At 46.2% G+C, this 21,517-nt stretch overlaps 1 protein-coding gene across 25 annotated transcripts in view; it reads right to left on the bottom strand.

The window, feature by feature from the left end:
• Positions 1–21,517, bottom strand: part of SZT2 (SZT2 subunit of KICSTOR complex) — a 51,679-nt gene that overhangs the window by 23,755 nt on the left and 6,407 nt on the right. For 20 of the 25 annotated variants that reach the window (XR_014933030.1, XR_014933029.1, XM_032446184.2 and 17 more), the window contains exons 9-35: positions 20,920–21,090; positions 16,182–16,413; positions 15,354–15,483; positions 13,959–14,101; positions 13,163–13,315; positions 12,694–12,808; positions 10,640–10,845; positions 10,020–10,244; positions 9,582–9,660; positions 9,109–9,206; positions 8,673–8,841; positions 8,082–8,196; positions 6,870–6,983; positions 6,206–6,403; positions 5,975–6,087; positions 5,351–5,492; positions 4,666–4,830; positions 4,222–4,426; positions 3,968–4,080; positions 3,438–3,696; positions 1,906–2,071; positions 1,731–1,823; positions 1,472–1,553; positions 1,066–1,347; positions 699–837; positions 327–443; positions 145–208 (exon numbers count right to left, since the gene is read on the bottom strand). Coding sequence is in view for 23 of the 25 variants with exons in the window: in XM_032446184.2 (XP_032302075.2) it covers positions 145–208; positions 327–443; positions 699–837; positions 1,066–1,347; positions 1,472–1,553; positions 1,731–1,823; positions 1,906–2,071; positions 3,438–3,696; positions 3,968–4,080; positions 4,222–4,426; positions 4,666–4,830; positions 5,351–5,492; positions 5,975–6,087; positions 6,206–6,403; positions 6,870–6,983; positions 8,082–8,196; positions 8,673–8,841; positions 9,109–9,206; positions 9,582–9,660; positions 10,020–10,244; positions 10,640–10,845; positions 12,694–12,808; positions 13,163–13,315; positions 13,959–14,101; positions 15,354–15,483; positions 16,182–16,413; positions 20,920–21,090 (4,088 nt within the window). In the remaining 2 variants the exon portion in view is untranslated. Of the gene's footprint in view, positions 1–144; positions 209–326; positions 444–698; positions 838–1,065; positions 1,348–1,471; positions 1,554–1,730; positions 1,824–1,905; positions 2,072–3,437; positions 3,697–3,967; positions 4,081–4,221; positions 4,427–4,665; positions 4,831–5,350; positions 5,493–5,974; positions 6,088–6,205; positions 6,404–6,869; positions 6,984–8,081; positions 8,197–8,672; positions 8,842–9,108; positions 9,207–9,581; positions 9,661–10,019; positions 10,245–10,639; positions 10,846–12,604; positions 12,809–13,162; positions 13,316–13,958; positions 14,102–15,353; positions 15,484–16,181; positions 16,414–20,919; positions 21,091–21,517 lie in introns of those variants that run through there. The other 5 variants (XM_085512267.1, XM_085512263.1, XM_032446190.2 and 2 more) reach the window with 5 other exon arrangements.

Genomic DNA, 21,517 nt, shown 5'->3' with positions numbered 1-21,517 from the left:
AATGATCTGTATGATACAAGGCTTGAAAGTCATCTCAAGTGACAAAGGCTATGGCCTAAAGCAGGCTACACAGTATGGAACAGCAAGTGTGTGCTGTGGCAAATTGCTCCAGATGGAAGCAAGAAGCAGGCAAGGCTGTCTTACCTCATTCATTGTAGCTTCAATAGCCTGCCTGTGCACTCCAGGGAGGTTGGAAAGCGCAGGGTGCCTAGGAGAGAGGACAGCAAGAATCAGTCAGTCATTCTCATTCACGCAAACACCACAGTGCAGATCCTAGGCTGCAAAAGGAACTCATGATAAGGCTTGCAATAGCTGCAGAGCCATACCTCTCATCTCCTGTGGATGGGAGCCGGTCCAAGTTGTGCATAATATCCTCATCTGACCGGAAAGAGGATGGCTGCCCCGGAGAGCGGGTGAAGGACACGCTGCTCTCTGAGGTACATCTGCCAGAGGAGACAGAGCAGGCTGAGCATCAGCTTCTGAGCCAGAGAGGAGGAACAGACATAGTTTCCAGAGAAGGAAAAGTGATCCCTATGAAAGGTGAGCCTATCCTGGAAAAATGTTCATTTTCTTCAGGGCTGTTGCATACTCCACAAGGAAGTCAATACCCAGTCTCAGCACAGGAAGGTGACCTAAGACCATCTTGCTGTGAAGGGCATGCACAGGATGGGTAAGCAGCTCAGCCTCTCCCCACCTACCTGTTGTGGAGAATGTCTGCATTCACAACCTCTATTTCCAGGGGCAGGGTAAGCACAAAGATATCCAGAGTCACGCAGAGGTCCCCCAGGTCAATGGTGGTCAAGCCCTGGCAGCTTTCCAGGCAGCCAAGAACTTCCCCTGAGAAGAGATCACGGACTAAGTGGATCTTAGTCCAAACAGACACAACAAACAGCCCTGCTTACACACTTACACAGCTTGGTGGGAGACACAGAGACTGCAACAGCTAGCTGGACAAGTTTAAAAAGGTCACCATCCTCTGATACTTCCACAACTAAAGTAACAGCAAGTGAGAGACCTCACAAAAGTCTAACTGCCCTTTAACCTCAAAGCAAGACTTGTCCTTACCTAGACAAGTTGGAAGGGACTGCACGGGCATGGAGCTGTGCTGGCTACGCAGCTTCACAGAGCAAGTGAGGTGCACAAAGAGTGGGGGCATCTCCTGCTCCAGGAACTCTTGCTCATTTAGCGAGTCCCCTCCCAGCACACTGAAGGAGTCATCATCCTGGTTCACTGTGTTGGAATCTGAGAGGGAATCTGTGTCTGGGAACTCATGCTCCAGCTTCTCGCGGTATTCCACCTCCAGCTCTGGGTCACTCTCTGTGGCAATGCAGCACCCAGACACAGTTCCTGTTGACACAGGATCCCCATTAGCAAAGAGAGACCCCACCAGACACAGACAAGTTCTGATAGGCACTACCCACAGTGAGACAACATACTCCTCCTTCTTTGGGACAGAGCAAGAAAATTTTACCTTCTTCAGCTGCCAGTTCTGCTTCTGATACCTCCATGTCCTCACTGCCTTTCCTGTCTGCCTGATCCCGAGATGCCTCTTCCTGAAGGAGAGAAGCAAGGACAGATGCCAGAACTGTGCCAGGTGGTGAAGCAGGCTGTTGTGGTGGGCTCTACAAGGGTCTCCATGAGTCTGCCAGCCCCAAATCCAGAACTGATAAGAAGCAAAGCTGCTTCTCTCCACAAGGACTAAATGTCTGCAAGGGCAGCACCATGCCTACCTCTTTCTTGGCTGACGGTGGGCAATAGAAGAAATAGTGAGGATTCGATGGCACTGGCTTGAAATGTAAACTTCCAATTTCCAGGAACTTTTCCTGAAAGAAAAATCCTGACCATGAAGCAGATATTCTACTCCACTGTCCTGTGGTAGACAAGCCAAACTTCCACATTCCTCACCTGGATGATTTTGTGCAGATCAGGGTGTGCCTGGCAGGGTTGTCCGTTTTCCAGCAGTGAAAGGGGAAACTCTGAACAGCAACTGGTGCCCACGCTGCTTTTTGGCTCCTCTGTGGGGCTAGCAACATTGTGAGAGTCCTGCTCACTGTAGTCTTCCATTTCCGCACTGACAGGCAAATCAAGAAGCAGTAGTTATACTTATCACCTACCCTGTAAGCATCCCATCTCACAGCTCCCTACACCTTATCTGTGTAAACATGAGGCAACATGTAAGTCATCCAGTTTCCACCCCTATAGCCCCAGAAACCTTCCTCCCACCCACTAACCCAGATAAGCACTCAGGCTGTCTGAAGCTGGGCCAGAGGCAGCTCAACCATACGAATCCTGTGGCTGGTTGACACCATGCTATCCCCTCCCTGGGAAACAGAGACAAGCAGCTAAGTACAGGGAGCCATCTGAATTACCAAAACTCAGGCCAGGGTATTCCACAGCAATCATACCATGCCAGCACCCCTAACATCCTGGCAGCACAGAGCAGTAAACAAAGCTCAGGTCCATGCCCACTCAGCAGATTTGGGACAGAATTAGTGCCTAGCACTTAGAGAATGCAATCTGAGGAGCAGGATAAAGGTCATGCAAAGTACTCTCAGGTGCCTGAATTAGTAATAGAGATGACAGATCACAAACCATTCATCCTTCAGAAATGTTTATTGTAAACCACCAATCCCACCTCAGATTGTGTATCTTATAAACAAAGAAAAGTTCCCACAGTTTTTCAGTGTGAAAGCTGCACTTAAAAGGAAGAAGTCACCTGATTTCCCATACACTGAGCATTCTCCAAAAGCAGCCTCATCCTGCTGATTTACAGCATAAGTGGAAATAAGATTGAAAATTCCCAACAAATTCTAGTGCATTCATATCAGGGAACTGAGGATAATCAAGAGCAAACCGAGGATGAAAAAAAATATCTACAGAGAGTGTTTCTTTCTACAACAGACAGCACAGTAAGGTAGAATACAGTGCTTCTCCCTTTCCTTAAGATTCCAAAATCAACACAAACCTCAGAAACATCCTAGCAGGACAGAGTTTTATCATCCAGCATACTCTTGTTCTGCAATAACATTTTCTCTTGTGATATTATTTCTAGTCTTTTAATTAAAGAAAGGGCACCTTATTCTTCAGAAAGAGATAAAGTGTGCTATCAGCTGCCCTTTTCACCAGAATCAGCAGTAACCTCAGATGAGTCAGGCAGCAGGAGATGCATAATTTCTCTGGAAACAATACATCTCAGTGTTACCTGCAGACAAACTGTTCTACAGCCCAGATGGGACAGTTATGAGCTAAGGCTAGAAGAGACAGTCAAAGGATGCACCAGTGATTATTAAAAATGAGAAGGGCCTGGTAGACACCATACCAGGTGTGAACCTCAATGGCTGTTAAAGTCTGCCTTACAACATCCTTCCTAGCAAGTAATAGAAAATTCTTGAAGAGTGGTCCATTTCAGCCCCATTTTAAGACAAGTAAGACCCTACCTTGATTCAGAGACCAAGACACCACGTTCTCTAGAGCTCTGCTCCTCTTCTTGCTCTATGCTGCCCACTTGGAAGCTGGCAGCCTTAGGTTGTGTATGGAAATGTTGGTGGCTCTCTCGGAAGGAGCGGACGTGGCTGCACACTGTCAGCAGGAAGTTGGTGATATCAATCTCTTGGAGCAGCTCCTCACAGTAATCCATGGCTGTAAGAAGGTCCTGGGAGCTGATGCTGTGTGACTGCTGAAGGCTCTTGAACAGCCCTACAGATCAAACAGAGTATTTGAACACTCCAGTACAAAGATGCAAGGCTACAGGAATCAGGCAATAATCACACTCTAGGGAGCAAAGACCAGACTTCCATCAAGTCCCTAAACAGAGCTTTAGTCAATGCAAGTACTGGAGACAAGATTCAGTCAAGAGTCTAATGCTACACGTTAGCCTGGCTCGGTCATGCCCAAGAGACTTAGGTATCTGTCACCCCAAAGATGACAGACAAGCCTCAAAAATAACTCCTATCACCCTGCTTCTCACCTTTTACATAGCACTGGTGGGAATGCTCCTGCAGCAGCGTGCAGTAACTCACCAACTCTTTATGCTTATGATCTAACCAAGCAGCAGCAGGAGGACGTTCCAGAGACTGGGACCTGGAAAGAAACACACATACAGGAATTAGCTGCTGTAAGGTAGACAGGCAAAGCCAAGAGAAGGAGGCAAGGTTGGAGGCAGCCTCTTGTCAGGGATGCTCCTCCAACCTCTCTTTAGAAACTATGTATGTTTGGTATTACCTGAAAAAGATGTCCCGGGGAGGACGATGTGTCCGTGGGTTGACAAGCTGCTCTCGTAGCAGCTCCAAAGAGCAGCTGTAGATATACATGGGGCAGCGAAACCGGCGACACTCGCCTAGCTCAGACTGTGAGTTCTGTCGGCAGAAGGAGATATGTACATCTCTCCGTGAGGGGCCAATCTGTTCTCCAGAGTCACGGCTCACTTCTGAAAAAGAAAGAATCCTGAGATAAAGGCTTTCAACACATTCCTCATTCCTTGCCTGAGAAATCACATCCCTCAGAGCAGCATCCACAGGCAGGAATTGATTTTACAGGCTTCTCCCCACCCAGCACACACATTAGTACAACCTGCCTAGCAGTAGGAATTAGAGCGCATGGGAAAAGCCAAGGAAAGGAAAGGCATTGCCCTAATTCAGTAGCCAGGTGCTGTCCTGAGAGCAGTACCATGCACTGGTGTTACACTGAGGGTAGGTAACGGCACTGCAGCATCCCCTTCTTCAGCCTCAGCCCTGTCCTGCTCTTCACAGACAGGTCTCACAGTACTCTCTCCAGACTGACTCTCATCTTTTGGTGGTTTGTCCAATCCGCTAGACATCAGCTTCTGTACATCTGGAAGAAAACAAAACAAAATCCTCCTTCTATCCTGTGTCAACAGGTAACCCCTATTACATTCCCAAGGCAGAAGTTCCTGCTATCACTTCATGTGTGGGAACAGCACTCCAGCTGAGCCTAGCAGCTTCAACCAGTAGCTCAGTGGAAGGCAGACCAGTTCCAATGCCAGAAGTAGGGACTCCCCTAAAGCATCCCAGCAGCAACCTCCTCACTTCATTTGTTAAAAATCTTCTCTGCTGGGGAAACATTACAACAGCTACAGCTAGAAAATGAGCCATAGCCAGATTCCTGTCCTGAAAACAATGTGAGCAGCACACCGTCCAAGAAGAAAACAGCAAGACATTTATTACTCTGCACCGCTCTATTCCTGGCCTTACGGAGCAAAAAAGATTGGATCTAGATTCTGCTATTTAAATCTTCCCTCCATCCCAGAAGAGCTGGTACTGTTGTCCTTGCTTTCTTGAGGAAGTGGTTGGAACTGCTGCCACCTTTCCCTCACCACAAAAGGGGGTCTCACCTGAGAATGTGGCTGGCAGGAAGGTCAGGAACAAATGCTGTGGATTGACCAGCTTTGCATAGCACCGCCACTGTGGGGGAAAAGGCCCCGTACTGTCACTCAGGGTCACATCATCCTCAGGAAGCTCTGTATTGCAGAGGCTCTGAGGAAAGAGCAGAAGCTTGCTAAGTTCACAGCACATGGCACAGCCTATCCCAGGGCAAGTAGCAACCATACAGAGCAAGTTCCTCCATGACTACAGGTTGGCACAGAACTGAAATAACCCTGGCAAATCCACACAGCATTCTCAGTGCAGCCTGACTCCAGGAAATACAGGAGATGCTTAGTCAGCTTTGCTGGGGCTGTTTCTGGCCTCCAGGCAATGATTGCCCATGATTTCTGAGCTCTTAGCGGCACAGCATTCATGCTGCTCTGACAGGCTAAGCCCGTAGTGAATGCAACTGCCCACGCATCTACTGGATTCCTGCCCAACCTCAGTCACAGGCTACAGCTTAAACTGCTGCCAACTGTGGGAAAACACCATCCTTTCAGTCTGTTCTCAGCTCTTATGTGCTCTCCTGCTCTTCAACAGCTGCTAGCTTACCCCAGTGAGGGCTCAGGAGAGGGCCAGCAGCTCAGCAGTACCTGCAGAGTACTTGTGGAGCCAGTCATATCCCTGGTGCCATTGCTGCCAGCATGATGATAGGATGCAGAGGTGTCCTGCTGCTCCAGGGTCCCAGAAGCTTTTGAGATTTCTTCTGGAATGGAGAAGAAAAACCAACCTGAGGAACACCAGCTGAGGGTAACACTTAAAAGCAAGGCTCCCTGAGACACTCCAGCTGCCAGCATCCCTGCTGCAGTGCTCCTGGACCTTACCTCGGATCACAGGGAGAGTGAAGGGTGGTTGATGACCATCACGATCTCGTTGGAGAACCTGCTCCATGAAGGCCACGTGATCAACATCAGCCATGGGGATCTCCCGATCACTGAGGTCATGCTGCAGGCAGCCATGGAAGAGGTTTAGTAGCATTTCATTGGGCACAAACGAAGAGTCCTTGGTCACCTCCTCATTCTCTGCTCCAAAACAGAACCACGGCAGCTTCAGAGACAGTATCTCCACAGCCACCACCAGCCAGGCTCCCCGAGGACAGTCCTTTCCAAAGTGACATTTCTACACAGCCAGAAATTTCCCTTGGCACATCTAAAAGGCTGACCTGGAGAATGCTAAGATGCAACTCCAGCAATATGAGCTACTGTGCACTGACTCTCCATACTATCATAACTGGCCTGTAGATGTCAGGGATAAAGACAAAAAATCACCAAACAAAACAACTATCTAGATTTGAGACTTAAAAGAGCAACTCTTCCAAAACTATCATCACAAGAATGGTAATACATCTACACAGCCCTGGGGCTGCAGAACTGGGAATGGCAGTGAGATACTCAGAGACATGGTAGCATCCCCCCACCTGCTTCCCAGGGAGACAAGCACACATAGCATAGCAGGACCAGAGGAGGCAGGCAGCAAAGAGGCACTCACCTTTTGTCAGCATTAGGAAGAACATTTCAACCTGCTGACACCTGGGCAGCAGCTTCATGAGGTTGAACTGGAATGGGATCTCATGCACTCTGAAACCAACCCCCATGTCAGGATCTGCAAGAATTGGGAATATGACATTCCTGATGGCACCACAAAGCCCTTTCCCCAGATCACCAGGACATATATGGTGCCAGACCTAAATGAAACATATGAACACAAGTGATATGGCACAGCAACTATGTCCCATCTCCCTCTACTTATGAAAACAGGTAGATACAAAGGGAAGACTAAGATGAAAATCAAAGACTGCTGGAGACAGCAGCAGGTTGTGAGCTACCAGCAGAGAGGAACCTTGCTGTTGGAGTTCCCTGCCACTTTTGTTCAAGGATGGAGGGGAACCCGTGAGGCTCTACACAGCCCAGGCTGCTTGCAGCACAACCAGGCCCACAGCTGCCAGGGGACAAGAGCTGCACACCAAAGTCACAGGAAACACTGCTGGAAGTCAGCAGCCATGCTGGGAGACAGAGGCAGCCTATATTAGCAGAGCTGTCAGGAACAAGGACACCCTTGCTCTTGGGAGAGCTCTCCCATTTGGCAGGCTTCCCACATCCCTTCTCAAACTTCCTGCCCTCTTCCTCAGGAAAGAATCTCTGTCTTCCATGCCCCGAGTTTTCCTGGCCCTCTCCTGCTCCCACAGGACCAGTGAAATGATCCAGCGTTTGGGTTGATCCTGGCTCCCTGAAACTCACACAACACTGTCTGTGCTATTCACTGTAAGGCAAGCAAATAAAAAAATCAAGGATGGAGTGAACTACTGACAAGAAGCTTAGGTAGTAGCAATGTTAAGCCTAGACATTTCAGAAAAGCTTTAAAGCAAAAAATCATCTCCTGGCAAGGGTGAACTTCCTCCCACATTGCTGGAGTTCTCAGTGAACTCTGTCAGATCAAAAGGGCACGATCCTATCCAAAAAGGAAGAGGACAAACCAGACCTCCTGAGTTCCCTGTTCAAGCAGAGCCTCCCCAGTCCAGGCAGAAAAACAGCAGGGCCTTTATTTGGCCTTCCCAGAATGAAGCCATCTCCATGACAGCTTTGAACAAGTGCAACAAAGTGATCTAGAGCCAAAGTCTAGAAAGTCATTGTCAAAAATACCTGCTCAGTCTTCTAGAAGTCTCTAACATTACTCAATAAACCAGGACATAAATGGGCTCACCTTCAGTAGCTTTGGTGTCTGAAGGAGGACAGACCCAGTCCTTGTTTTGGCACAGTTGGCTGATGTATTCAAATGTCAGCATGGTGGAAATGCATGCAAGGTCCCGTGGGTAGAGCTGTAATAAGCAACCAAAGCTCAGCTGCGTGAAGCAAAATTGCTAGTCCCTCATGCAGCAGAGAACAGTTTCAAGTTGAGGAGAAGAAACACCCACAGTCCTGTCCCTTTCGCTCTTATTCATTGCTCTCTCTCTTTCTTCAACCCCCTACTGATCTCCTTCTGCCTTGTTCAGGTGGTGCATTGACAATGCTGCCTGCTAGCCTGCTCTGGCCTAGCTCACTCCCCTTTAATGGAACAACTCTTAACAAAATAACGTGTATTCTGCCACATATCCCAAAGCAATGCTGCATCCACTGCCCTGCAATCTAGGAGCCCAGTTCTTCCTTTGGAAATCTCAGCTTCCTCTATTACTAGCATTCTTATTTCTTCTGGCTCCCAGTAACTCATCCCATAGTACTGTGGTACACTTGCAACAAACCCCTCTCCCTCTAAAAATAAAAAAGGCCCCATGCCCTCACCTTTTCAGGGACTTACCGCCTTAGGTATTTTCTGGTAGGGCAAGCCATGGAGGTGCTTCCAGTTCTCAGCAGTACTGTGAACATGGCCGCTCTGTGGCTCTACCCAGCATTCAGTGACCAGGTTCAGTTCTGTGTCCACCTCAATGGCCTCTACCTCTGTATCATTGTCATCATCTGTGGAGAAGCTGGAAGAAAGACACAAAGTAAGTTCTATGAGATGGAACAGAACCAGAAGACTATTGCAGCTCCTCTCTGAGCTGTGAGAGCAGTCACACAGACTGCAGGTTTGCAGGCAAAGCCCCACCTAACTTGTGAGCTATCTGTGGCAGCTGGGTGTTTGTGCTAGATTATAGGATGGCCTTCTTGCTCTCCACACTACCCACAAAGGTTGAGTCTGGAGTCATGTCTCCCACTACTGTCAGCCCTCCCCAGGAGCAGGGCCATGGCCTCACCTGTCCTTGGTGGAGGTAGAATGTGGGGGGAAGAGGATGTACTGGACAACACAGGTGTGCTTCTCCCTGCTGCTGCTGCTGCCACTTGAACCATCAATCTGGAGGGGAGACACAGCATGAGCCTGGCTAGCAGCAACAGCACACACCTACCCAGTGCCCATCACACAGCACAACCCCATCCATCAGCTCTGCTTGTGGTGGTGGAGAGAGGGAGCCTGCATCAGCCCCAGAAATTCCTCCAGAATAGCCTGTTCCTGCCAGCAAAGCAGATCTCTAATTGGAGATAAAAAGCAGGACCCAACCCATCCAATGGTTTACTTCAGAGGAGGTTGTATATAGGGAGACTTACCACAAGGTTACACACTAAAGCGGGTGGGAAGATGAATCACACCCACCTAACCACCACAGGAAAGTGAATCTACCTTGGAAAAAGCAACAAAGGGTTGTTTCCTCAGCACGGCCTCCAGGCTCACCTGTATGGGCAGCTCCAGCACCATATTGATAATTCCATCCCCACTGGATGCAAAGTGGAAGCCCTCTGACAGACGGACCCTGGCAACAGAGAGGTAGTAGACATGGAGGATTTCTCTCTCTGTACCACAAGCCTTAAATACAAGAATTAACTGAACCCCTCACTCATTACATCTCCCTTTCCAAGGCAGGGAATTGCACGCAGAGAATGGGGAGGAGTGCACTTTGCACAGGGCAGCCTGAGTGAAGACCTACACACTCCAGGCACAATAACACCACTTGCCCTTTTGCATGTGTTCCAGGACACTCCTTTTCCTCAATTGCACCTGAAGAACTGGGTGAAGCACTGGCGCAAATAACTTTGGAAGTTATTCCTTGCCTGAGACCTGCACCCCTAGAACTAACCAGACAAAGCACCTCCATTAAGGTGTACAACTTACTCTGTGAGTGTGGAAAGGAGCTGGGCTACTGCTGTGATAGGCACAGCTGGTGCCAGCCCTGACTGGACACTCCATATCCAACGCTGGTGATAGAAGTAGCGGGACAGTGAGGCCAGGGTGGATGAGGCAGTACGATTGGCCACCATGGTGAGCGGGCCAGACACTGGAGGATGTTCCAAGTTGAGAATGAAGGGAGCTCGATAGTCAGAAGGCAGTTTCTCATACCTAGGAGAAGGTAAAAGTGTGGCTCGCTGAGATGGAAAGGATGCTCTGTTCAGGACAAGAACTGCCTGGATTCACAGCATACTTGCTGGGCCTGGGACAGAGCCCTCCAGAAGCAGAACATGTCTAGCTCAGCACAGAATTCCCTGACAGTGATAACTCAATTTAATTCTGCATAATATTTGATAAGACTAATACATGTGCCTGCCCAGCAAAAGCTCCCACTGGCAGTCACGGCCCTCCAGACTACATCCACCATTTCTAGCCCTGTAGCCCAAACCATCCCAACCAAGCAGAGGCACCATAGTTTCTCACTCTGCCACAGACAGCACCACCCACAGACCCTTCCACCTCCCAGAAAATGCCATCACACTGCCTGCTTGCATTCCCTTCACTACCTGATGAGCAGCTTCTCCAAGGGTTTGTGCAGCACGACAAGGCAGGGTCTGTCTGAGAGGGCAGACTGGACCCCAGCCACAGGTGGAGACTTGGAGGGAGAACTACTACCCAACATTTTCCTCTTTGCTTTTGGAGTTGCCTCCTTGCTCTGGACCCTGTGAGGAAAGCGCAACTGCAGTATTCGGTCCCGTAACTCCTCCACAATCTGTCATAGCAAAAGCAAAAGGTAAACACAATCACCTTTGTCTGGAGACATAACCTGCACAAGAAGCTTCCAGAGCCATCCTGAATATACAGATAAGGAAGACCAAGGCTCTTAGGCCCACATTTAAACAACTACACCAAATACATTTAAAAGCAAGAGAAAGGTCAAAACAACCCAAGGATGGTTTCAAGGCTGGAGAAATCACCCTCCATAACTCTAATCAAAACACAAATTAATTGCATGCCGACTTCTCCACAAAAACAGTTTAAATAACCACATTCATTTCTCCTCCCTTCCACTGCCTGTGGGTAATGTAAACTACTACATGTAAGATGGACAGACTGCTTCCATAGCTTATACGCTCCCCCTCCATAGCTTTCATGTGTCAAACCTCAATTGCAAAAGGTTTTGAGAGCTAAAGCTAATTTTTAGGTTAGATTATTTTTTCCAATATACTTTCAAGATAATTTCCTGATTACTTTTCTTTTTCATCTTGTTTTTAACAGCTCTGAATATTTTTCTATCCTTAAATATTTCAGAATCACAGAATGGATGATGTTAGAATGGACCTTCCCCCTTAAACAAAGTGGGCTACATTCTTCTGCCATTGTCCATACTGAGTAGCTAGTCAGTCTTCTGGTAGGCAAGAAAAAGAAATAAAAATAATAATAATTGGGCATTATACCATTTTTGATTTATAGCTCCTGATGCAATGATCTGGAGCTTGCCCAGAGCTCCAAGGTATGGTGACATGCCTGTCCCACGCCTTCTTCATAAGGCAGGTGTTAACTCATACTTGCCAGGAGGAACTCCTTTAGGAAACTTGTCACTTACAATCAAAGCTTGGATCTCCTAATGACACAAGGGTGTTTGAGTGCCAGAGCACTGTATTATCTAGGACAGTCATCTCAGAAAGTGATGGCCCTTCTGTATGGCAGCTTTAGAGTGAGAACAGTCTGAGAGAAGCTCAATGAGACAAACCAAAACCTTCCATGAAGATGAAAGACCAACATTTAATAATAGACCTCTTGTTTATAACGAAGCGTTCACACATTAATAGCATGTTTCTCATACTTAGTGCTCTACCTAGGAACACTTAGACTTGTCTCTGCCATTACAGCTGGAGAAACAGTCTGCACAGTGACCTCACCTTCTGAATCTGACTGGGGCAACCCCCTTCTTTGTTCTAATAACAAACAAGTTATTTATATATATATATATATATATATATATATATACACACACATATACATATATGTATATGCGCACACACACATAAAAGACTTGCATGTCTCTGAAGCATTTTCTGTTATTTTTTCCCCCCACTCCTGTTTTGGTCGTGCAGGGAATTGTTTGTATTTCATCTCTAACCCCTCCTTGCCTGATTATACAATATACATACGCAACTCACCACCTACTGAAGCAGATAGCCTAGGGAACAGATAGTTACATCCATCTTAGAGGTCTTTACAGATGAGTCAGACAAATATCTGCTGCTATTGACAGACAGTATTGATTGGATTTTGGCCACAAGGATAGTCTAAATAACCTTTAAGTCATTTCAAGGCCCACAGTTCCATCATGCATTGGGAATATCACTCATGTGACCAGTTATTCTACCGAAATTCATGTTTTTGGGTTTAGATCTTTCACAGACAAGCTTTCTGTCACAGAAAACTTAGTCTAAACTGTCCCTTTCTGTTACAGTAAACTCACAGCAATTTGAGCTTTAATATAATAGTTATTAGAGGATACTTGCCTACAGTGTTGCCTGTGATCTATCCACCACTTCCACATCCAGAACTATTTGCTTGGTTCTACCCATGGAAGCAGTCAGCCAGCTCTCACCTTGTTCCTGGCCTGTGCAGGTGTGCCAATGGGGAAGCCCAGGCGGAGAACCATGCAGGGAGCTTTGGAGATGATCCGCACCACATAAAATGAGGATGGAGTAGGATCCTCAGAGCTAGGGAGGATAGATTAAGACAGAGCAAAATAACACAGTTGTTCTGTCATGTCAGACCAAGTGTAGACCTGTTCGCCAGTGCTCAGCAGCCTACGTAACATGGCTACGTAACTCATTTAAGTCCTAGCATGCAGAACCACCCTCAGCCTCCAGCTACCTTCCCTCTCCCTCCAGTCTGTGCCTGGAACACAGTGGAAGCAATTCAGAATACACAAGGTTTCATATTTGCTTATATGCTCTTATCCTCTCCCCCAGACACTTGCTCCCAGCCCACTGCAACGACCTGGTCTAACAGGATCTCTGGCCTGGCCATGTGCCCCCTTTTCCACACGGAACCACCTCAGAGACACTCACCTATGCATCAGCTTGACATACGAGTATCCCTCCACCAGCACAAAGCTGCTCCAGTCCCGCAGCAGGGAGGTAAGAGCAGAATGAGAGATGCGGCACTGGATGGTGCTGTAACGACCATTGTTGCCTGGTGTGTGCAGGTGCTTGGGCACAGGCCTGCAGAATGTGGCAGATAGACATTTTAAAACCACAGTTTCTCATCTCTTCCCCAATACTTAGAGACCCTTAGCTACACTCATTCCAACAGCAGATAAGCCTTCCCCCTGCACAGCTGTTCTTATCCAAATATGTCCCATGTCCATGCCTGTAAGTGAGAGCCACGCACCCAGAGCCACAGGGACCCCATTCTCCAGTTGGCAGAAAGCACACTTGTATTATCTCTAATGTACTTCATGCCATATATGGCCATTGTTCTTGCAACTCTGGAACTAGAACCACCCTCAGGAAATCAATGCTTTTGGGGCAGGTGTTTTCCAGCAGCAAACAAAAACCTGTAGTTAATGGATAGTCCATATCTGCCGCATTCAGGAAATCCAAACCCAAGGAGGGCTTGACAAATAACTTGTGCTCTCAAGAACAACCTCCCTCTTGACAAAAGCTGATTTCCCCACCACAGTCCCTCAACCCTTGGCCATCCATCAGCTCCAGCTAGCAGAGCCCTCTCCATGGCCATAGGGGTCTGCAAAACAGCTGCAGCTGGACTGAACTGAAGTTTCCACAGTGTCTGGAAGAACCGACACTGTGTTTCCCCTGACTGGACTATACAGCACACCCAAGTTCAGCCCTCCCAGTTACGTACGTGTCATGCTCCAGAAGGAGAACAATACGATGCATGTGCAGCCACCTCTGCCAGAAGTTAGCATCCATGGAAAGAATAGGCTTCCAGTAGGAGGCAAACTGGGAATGGCTTGAGTCAGATCCGCTGTGCTGCAGGGACAGCACCTGAGAAAACAACAGGGAGGACTGGTAAGAAGGCAATGTTCAACAAGAAACTGTGTGCTTCTACCCAGAGAGCATGGGAATTTCTCTAGTGGCTGAGCTGTTTACACTTAGAAAGCCATGCACATGTCTAGCTTTCAGAAAATGCTTCCCTGCATAACGACTGTGTTCATATTGAAACAAGCAGTACAGTGCAAGCAAAAATAAATCAGGTTGATGAAATGTCAAGTTAATTGGGAATTTAACTACGTAACATCAAGTAATTTAACTACAGAAAAGATGGCACATGTAATGATGTCTTCTCTGCTTGAGAAGAGAGTATTTGGCTTGTGTCAGCATAGCAATTAAACACCAAGATAACTTGTGTGAGAATGCACATGCAAATAGGATACCAGAAAACAAAGTATCAGCACTGGGCAACTCTATCATGTTCATATAGCAACAATGTGATTCAACCAACTATACCAACAGGGCTGGCACTGAAATAAAGTGGCAGTTAGCCACAAGATAGAACGCTCCAAATGTACTGTGGGATGTATGTTCATACATAGAACGATGTACTGCATAAACCAAAAGGAGCAAAGGGCTTAAGCAACAAAATATTAAATTTAAATTAATTTTCTCCTAACTCTGATATCTGATAGACATCATCTTCTGCCAAAGCCAAGGACGCTGATGGCAAGAAGCAGGCAAGTGTGTCAGCACTCAGTGAGTTTGAATTTCACAGTGGAAACTGTTAGTTCATCTTTTGTTTAGTTTCTGCTGTGCAGATAACAAATATGCCTCTTTCACATGAGTGCTCAGAGCAATGAGCCTGTTAAATAAAAGCCATTTAACAGATCCTATCTTCCCCTGATGGTACTGAGCTACAACACCAGGGCACAAGGCTGCAATCAGCAATTCACATATGAGGTATCCACTGAAAAATCACAGCAGAAGCGTCCAAGCCTCCCCATCAGTCTCAAACATCACATTGCTACAAGAGAAGGCTTTGCAGCATGCTTAGGAGATTTTCTGTGAGGCTTAGACTCATAGCTGCAGCAATAAAGACACAGCGCTACGTCTCATGGGGGAAGAAGCACGTGATTGGATGCTCACAGGCACTACACATAAACTCTGTTACTGACCAGGACAAAGAGCACAAGCTGAAGACTGAGAGCTATAGAAAGTCTTGATTGCTTATTAGGATTCAGCTTTGCCTGGTGCAATACAGGTGCACCTATCCCATGCTAAGCAGGACAGAAAAGGGACATACCGGAGTGGTTGAGCCTGGGGGAATATAGAAAAGGGGCACTCCATTCTTGGTGCTCTCAGGAATGGTGAAGTGTTCTGGCACTGTGTCAAAAGACTGCAGATGAACCAACATCTGATCTGTCTGGTTGATGCTGGAAGAGAAGAGGCAGTTAACCACAAAAGCCCATGTTTTCCCTTTCAATGCCCCAGTCACTCTGTGCCTGCACACACAGCACTCCCTGGGTTTTTGGGAGCCTACGTGCATCAGCGCAGCTTTCTATGGTCAGACTGGGATTCAGTGCCTGTCTGCAAAGAGAATGACATGGAATTCAAGTGTAACAGTCTAATAAAAAGACAGAGGAACAAAGCTGGGAAAGAAGGGTAAGGACAAGAATCTGCAGAGTAGTGGTGAGCAGTGGTCACCCTGGACAGGGAACAGTTATAACCCACAAGCCCCTGAAGCCTCAGAGACGTGAGGTGCTTTCTTAGCATGACTGTGCAGCAGTTTCTGCATAGGAGCCTGCTGTACTACTAGCCATCATAGCAAGGCAGTGCTGCAGGAACACATCACCTCCATGGGATGGCAGTCTGAGAGCTGAGGTTTGCATTACAGGACTTCAACACACAGGAAGCAATCAATACCTTAATCATGAGGCAACCTCACAGACTAGTCTGAGACTTCGCTTGGTCAGAAGGTAAGATCATTGCCAGTTGTGCCTTTTCCTTGTAAGTACATTCTTTTGAGACCCTGAGTTGGGAAGGCTGCCTGCATAACTCATGCCCCAGTATATTAATGAAGTGATTTCTTAGCCATGTTGGACCCAGAACTACTGGGGAAGGTCCAGCTCACCTTTGCAAGGTGTTCCAGAAGCGCCGGATAACTGTTGTGCGGTACAGACTGGTGATAGGTTTCCTCATGGTGCAGCTGATGTCGTGCAAGATGTCATAGCTCCCCTCCATCGTCACCTCCACCCACGTGCTGCGCTTTGATGGGTCCAGGGGCCAAGGTGTCACAGCTAAGTACTCGATCCTCATGTTATGCTTCCAAAGCAGCACCAGTTTCACTTCCAGCTGAGATCCACCTGCATGAGAGCAAAGTAATCATTTCAAGTATTCTGCAAATATCTGAGCTGTATCTCTAGCCAGGGACTCCAAGTTACATTGAGATTGTTTGATCACTATGAGGAAGACAAAGCAATCTAACTGCCTGCCTGCTCTAATCAGAGACACAGAGAATATCTTGAGTTGGAAGGGATCCACAAGGATAACAGAGTCCAACTCCAGCTGAAGTCATCCTCCCTTCCTTCCAACAGAGGGAAGCTTTGTTTGCACTGCAACACTTGGTGAACAACCCTTTGAATGTAAATATAGCATTCAAATTAGAGAAACCAACTGAAACTTGGGGAAGGTGCTGACATTTACAATGAATGGGTTATCATCTTTGTAGCCTCAGGTTTGTCTCCAGGACAACTTTTTGCTTTGCACAGATAAGCCACAAAACTTTCTTGTGAACTGTTTTGCAGTTAATCTATCCCACTGCAGAAACATGGACATTTAGTTAGACACAACAGGGCTTGATCAAGAAGAACCCAGGAGGTGAGGACCAATTCCTGAACTAAACTGTATGTTCTTCCTGCATAGAGACTATTTCATACAATCTAGAACATCAAGCATCAAGAGTTTCTCATCATATTTATCCTCTCCTACCCAGCAGCTCTCAAAACTAAGAAGACAAGACTGAATATTCACTGGTCCTTCAAACTGCAGCTTTCTCCCTATGGGCCGGCCATTGCACCTCTAGCACAATTAACTCAAACAGCAAGCCTCACTGAACAAGAAGAGCAGAAAACTATCACTGCACTGCTGACTGTGCATATATATTTGTACCAAAACAGCTTAGTGGAACACATGACTTTCTCTAACAGCACCACGTTGCTGTTTCAACTGCTTAATCATTTGTTTGATGTCCAGTTAGCTCTACAGTTTGCCAGACTCGCAGCATTTGTGGGACAGGTGACTAGATGTGCTGGAAACCACACAAACAAGTCATCAGCCTGAATACTATGTTTCCTGCAGAGCTGCATTTGCTACTGCCTTGATACATCATGCCACCCCTTTCAAAGGCTGATTACACTCCATTCTAAAGCAGTCTCACTTTTTTCCCCTACAGCCCTTCCTAGGAGGCTGCCTAAGAGAATCTGCCACCCATTGACTTTCAGAAGAAAATTTCCAGAGTACACACCAAGTTCATGATTAGCTCTTCTTTTTCTGAAATGAATTTTATTCTGAGAAGCTTAATTTCCAGGAAAAATCAATAGGGAGTGTGCACTGGGGAGAAAAATCCTTATCTGGTTTCAGCTTTGACTGTGAAGGTTAAATCAAAGCACAGCCATCAGCCCGTAACAGGTTGTCAATTCCCCTTGCCAATCTCAGTCCTTCCCATGCTGCAAGGAGTCATCTTCTTGGGAACAAAAAGATAATCTAAGGTGCTTAGTACATATCACCTGTATTCCACGGAGACCTTTGCAGGGCCTCATATCTTTCACAACAGGTTCTTTGCATTTGCCAGGGTTCTACCAACTGCTGTTCCCACATGAAGATTGCTTAAGCTTATCAAATAGACTGAAGAAGAACTGATAAATGGGTTTCATTCCATTTCACACTGCCAAACAGCATCTCATTCCTATTACTCTAGTCATCATCCATTGCCTTCTGCACAACATTTTGGTTCTCATAACAAAGCCTTCCTACTTCATCAACAGCAAACATGATAAGTAAATTCCTAAGTTTTTTGCCTAGGTCAGGAGAGGAGCTGAGCTCCATCACACCCCCAGCCTTCTGACAGAGCTCCTCCCCCTTTCACAAGGGCTTCTATATTCCTAACTAATTATAGCAGCTTTTTAAACACCTAAACATCTGCAACCAAACAGTGAGGGTAACCAGAGCACTTATAAATACCACAAACAACTTCTCTGGGTAGCTCTGAGCACAAAGCTAACTATTTATTCTGTTCTGCCTTTGGCAAAGTGAAGCAGAAAAGCGACAGTGTCAAAGTCCACAACTGCACTCTTTCCTCTTGCTTCACAGCCAGTTGGCTCCTTAGCAGCCTCTAGCTGGCAGGCGCTGTCAAAAGCTTTTGGCAATCCAGGTTAATTAACTGTTCTTTGTTACACGGTTTTCTACAGAAAGGCTCAGAGAGCTCTGATAAGCCAAGCACGCTTTTCCTTTGCAGACACAGATCTGGATGTCTAAATGTCTTGATCTTTTATAAATTCGACTTTAAGCTGTTAGTTCAACAGTTTTTCTGATCACAGTCAGCCAGTCCTCAGGGCATTTAGTATTTCCAAATTATAAGCAACACTATCTGCCACTACGCTGAAGGCTGACATAGAAATACACACTGTATTTTTGATAGCTCAAACATTTCATTTTAATTTCCTCCTAAAGAACAACAAAAACAACATTGTGGAAACACACACAGACTATTTTTGGCTCAGGAAGCCCTTGAGCTGCAAACAGACTCAGAGCACTCAAAGGGAAGACAAAGGAAATGAGAAAAAGGGATATGGAGTATGCTTACCCTGCTTTTATTCCTCCCCACACACCTGCCCTCCTTAACTATTCATTTCTCCAGGTAACACCAACTCAGTACAGCTGTTCCTCTGCTCTTCTAAAACCAACCAACCAGCTCACATCTGGCAGCAAACAGAAGGCAGGAAGATACCTAAGGAGAAGTGTAGGAAGTACGCTAACCATGCACTGATATTTCTGATGTATGCTCCCAGAGCTCAGAAACTTGCTTCTTTATGGTATCCTGAGCCAGAGGTTGCAGCTACATCTCTGTGCAAAGAGGTCCAATGTGAATTTGGCTGACTGCTTTCTGAACGACTCACACTTGCTGCCTCTTCCAGCACTTCTCTACAGAACTTCGCCATCACCAAGAGCACTTCACCACTGTTGCCAGATAATAGCAAGGTTGTTTCTCCAATGTACTCCAAATTGTAAGCGAAGTGGTGCGTAAAAGGACAATAGACATAAGAATGAGCACAACTTGGGCAGGAATTGACTTGTCAGATATTTCACGGACATTCCTAGAAAAGGAGAGCGCAATGGACCTAATCTATCTGGACTTACTGAAAGCGCCTCCTGCCACGCCTGGCAGATTAGTGAATTCAACCTGCAGACTTTACCAGAAGAGCTGCCTGAGCAAGAAACCTCAGTAGAACCTTAACATTAATAGAAAACTCCCCAAGCAAGAAATAGGAGTATTCCCTGAAGACCAACTGTAGAAATTATCCCATGTAATCTAATTGCCAGTAATCTTCACCAAAACAAATAAACAACAACAAAACCAACATCCCCCAGAACTGGTTTAGATCCATTCTGTTTGTTAAAAAAAGGGGGAAAAAATTAAAAAAATAAATAAATCCGAAAGAATTGCAATTTCCAGTAATTTCCAATTACACAGAGAGCTGACCACTTCGCCTGGAGCAATAGACTGAGATTAATTTAAAAGTACCATTATCTGAAGAGCAGCACATTTAAGGACGACTGAAAAGCAAGCAAACAAAAACAACAGCCATAAAAAGTAAAACTCATCAACTGAAAGCAAAAGTGCATAAATGGCACAGGCATTTCTGAGCTAACAACTTAATGCAACCATGTGATTCCCGGTCTATCAGATAGGGTACTTTACTTCAGAAGCAGGGATGTATTAGCACTACTGAGCAAGGCACTGACAAAAACCACATTTACAATGCTCTTATCAACTGCTCCAAGAAATAGCAAACTGGAAAAAAAATTGCTGTTAAGATAAATCAACTGAATAGGAAGCCTGCCCTTGCAAAAGGAGCCTAAAACACTGGTTTGCTTAACCTGCCAAAAGGAAGGTTATAAGGAGAAAGGCATTATTTCTAAATAAATACAATGCTGGAGGAGGATAAACTTAATTAAGGATAATAAAGTCAAATAGGTCTAATTTGGTCTGAGTAAGCTTAGAAAGGAAGCTTGAGAAATGGCCGTGAAGCTCTGGGACAGTTTTCCAAGCACAGCATGGGAGATCACTTGCATGATCTTAAGGCAGACCACAACAAAGTCACAGAAAATACAACATGGCATGTTTGGAATTCTCAAATTGTACCACAGACTTTGATTTTCTGATATAAAGAGGATAATGAAGACATTTGATCACCCTATGTTGTATATGTTTACACTATGTTCAATAACCCCATTTTTCAGAGCTCGTGAAGGTCAAAAATATTTTCTTTTCATGCTTGCAATTCATAACTTATATTTAGATTTTTCTTATCTCCCCTCCAGTTGAGGCTCTAGCCACAAACAAAAATGGAAAGTTAGGTAGAGTTTACTAGCACTACTTGGGATACTCAAGCCCCTTGCAGTCCCCTAGTCAGTGGCTAATTCTCAAGGTGCCACCTAGCAGACTAGATGAGCAAACAGGACCATTGGGTGCTTTTGAGATCTTCTGATATTACTGATCATAGTTCTGACTGATCTGACATTTCCATCTTTGGTTCCAGCAGTTTCTTTCTCTAGAAAACTGAAGTCTGGAGGGTTTAAAACTTTGTCACCTTTTGTGATGTTGACCTCACGGATGCTGTAGCCTTCACGCAGGCGGACTGAGACAATGCTCACAAGGTCAGCATGCACCTCCTTCTCAGTGTGCTTCTTCCTCCTCATCGCCAGAGCAGGGTTGCTGCTTGCAGACACCAGGTGCTCATTGAACAGCCTGTGCTGTGATACTGCAAAAAACAGAGACAGGGTTTGTGAACAATCAGCTCCTCTACTCCTCATCCTACAGCAACAGCTCTCCCTAAGGGCCATACAGAAACTGCTTGGAACACCCACAGGCCTGAAGAACAGTACTTCAACAGGCACCATTCACACCCACTCCTGGTTCAGCAATAGATAACACATTTGTTAGCATGGCCAAGAGGTCTAGAAGTGAGGCAGGGTGGAGTGCAGCTCAGTCCTCTTTGGGACAGACTCTGTGACAAGACACACAAGAGAGCAGCATATTTAGCCCAGACAGACAGGAACTACACTGCTGTAGTTACAAAGGAAACATTTGGGCTTTATCCTTTTCCCTGGAAAATCTTGAACTTTCAGGTACTTTCTAAAAGGTATCTGGATGTGGATGCCTTAAGTTTAAACCATTAACATCTGGTC

Source organism: Coturnix japonica, chromosome 11 (assembly GCF_054131305.1).
Source record: "Coturnix japonica strain WE chromosome 11, WE-NBRP24, whole genome shotgun sequence".
Lineage (NCBI taxonomy): Eukaryota > Metazoa > Chordata > Aves > Galliformes > Phasianidae > Coturnix > Coturnix japonica.
The sequence above is the reverse complement of the archived record's forward strand: the minus strand, read 5'-3'. Positions and strand labels throughout refer to the sequence as shown.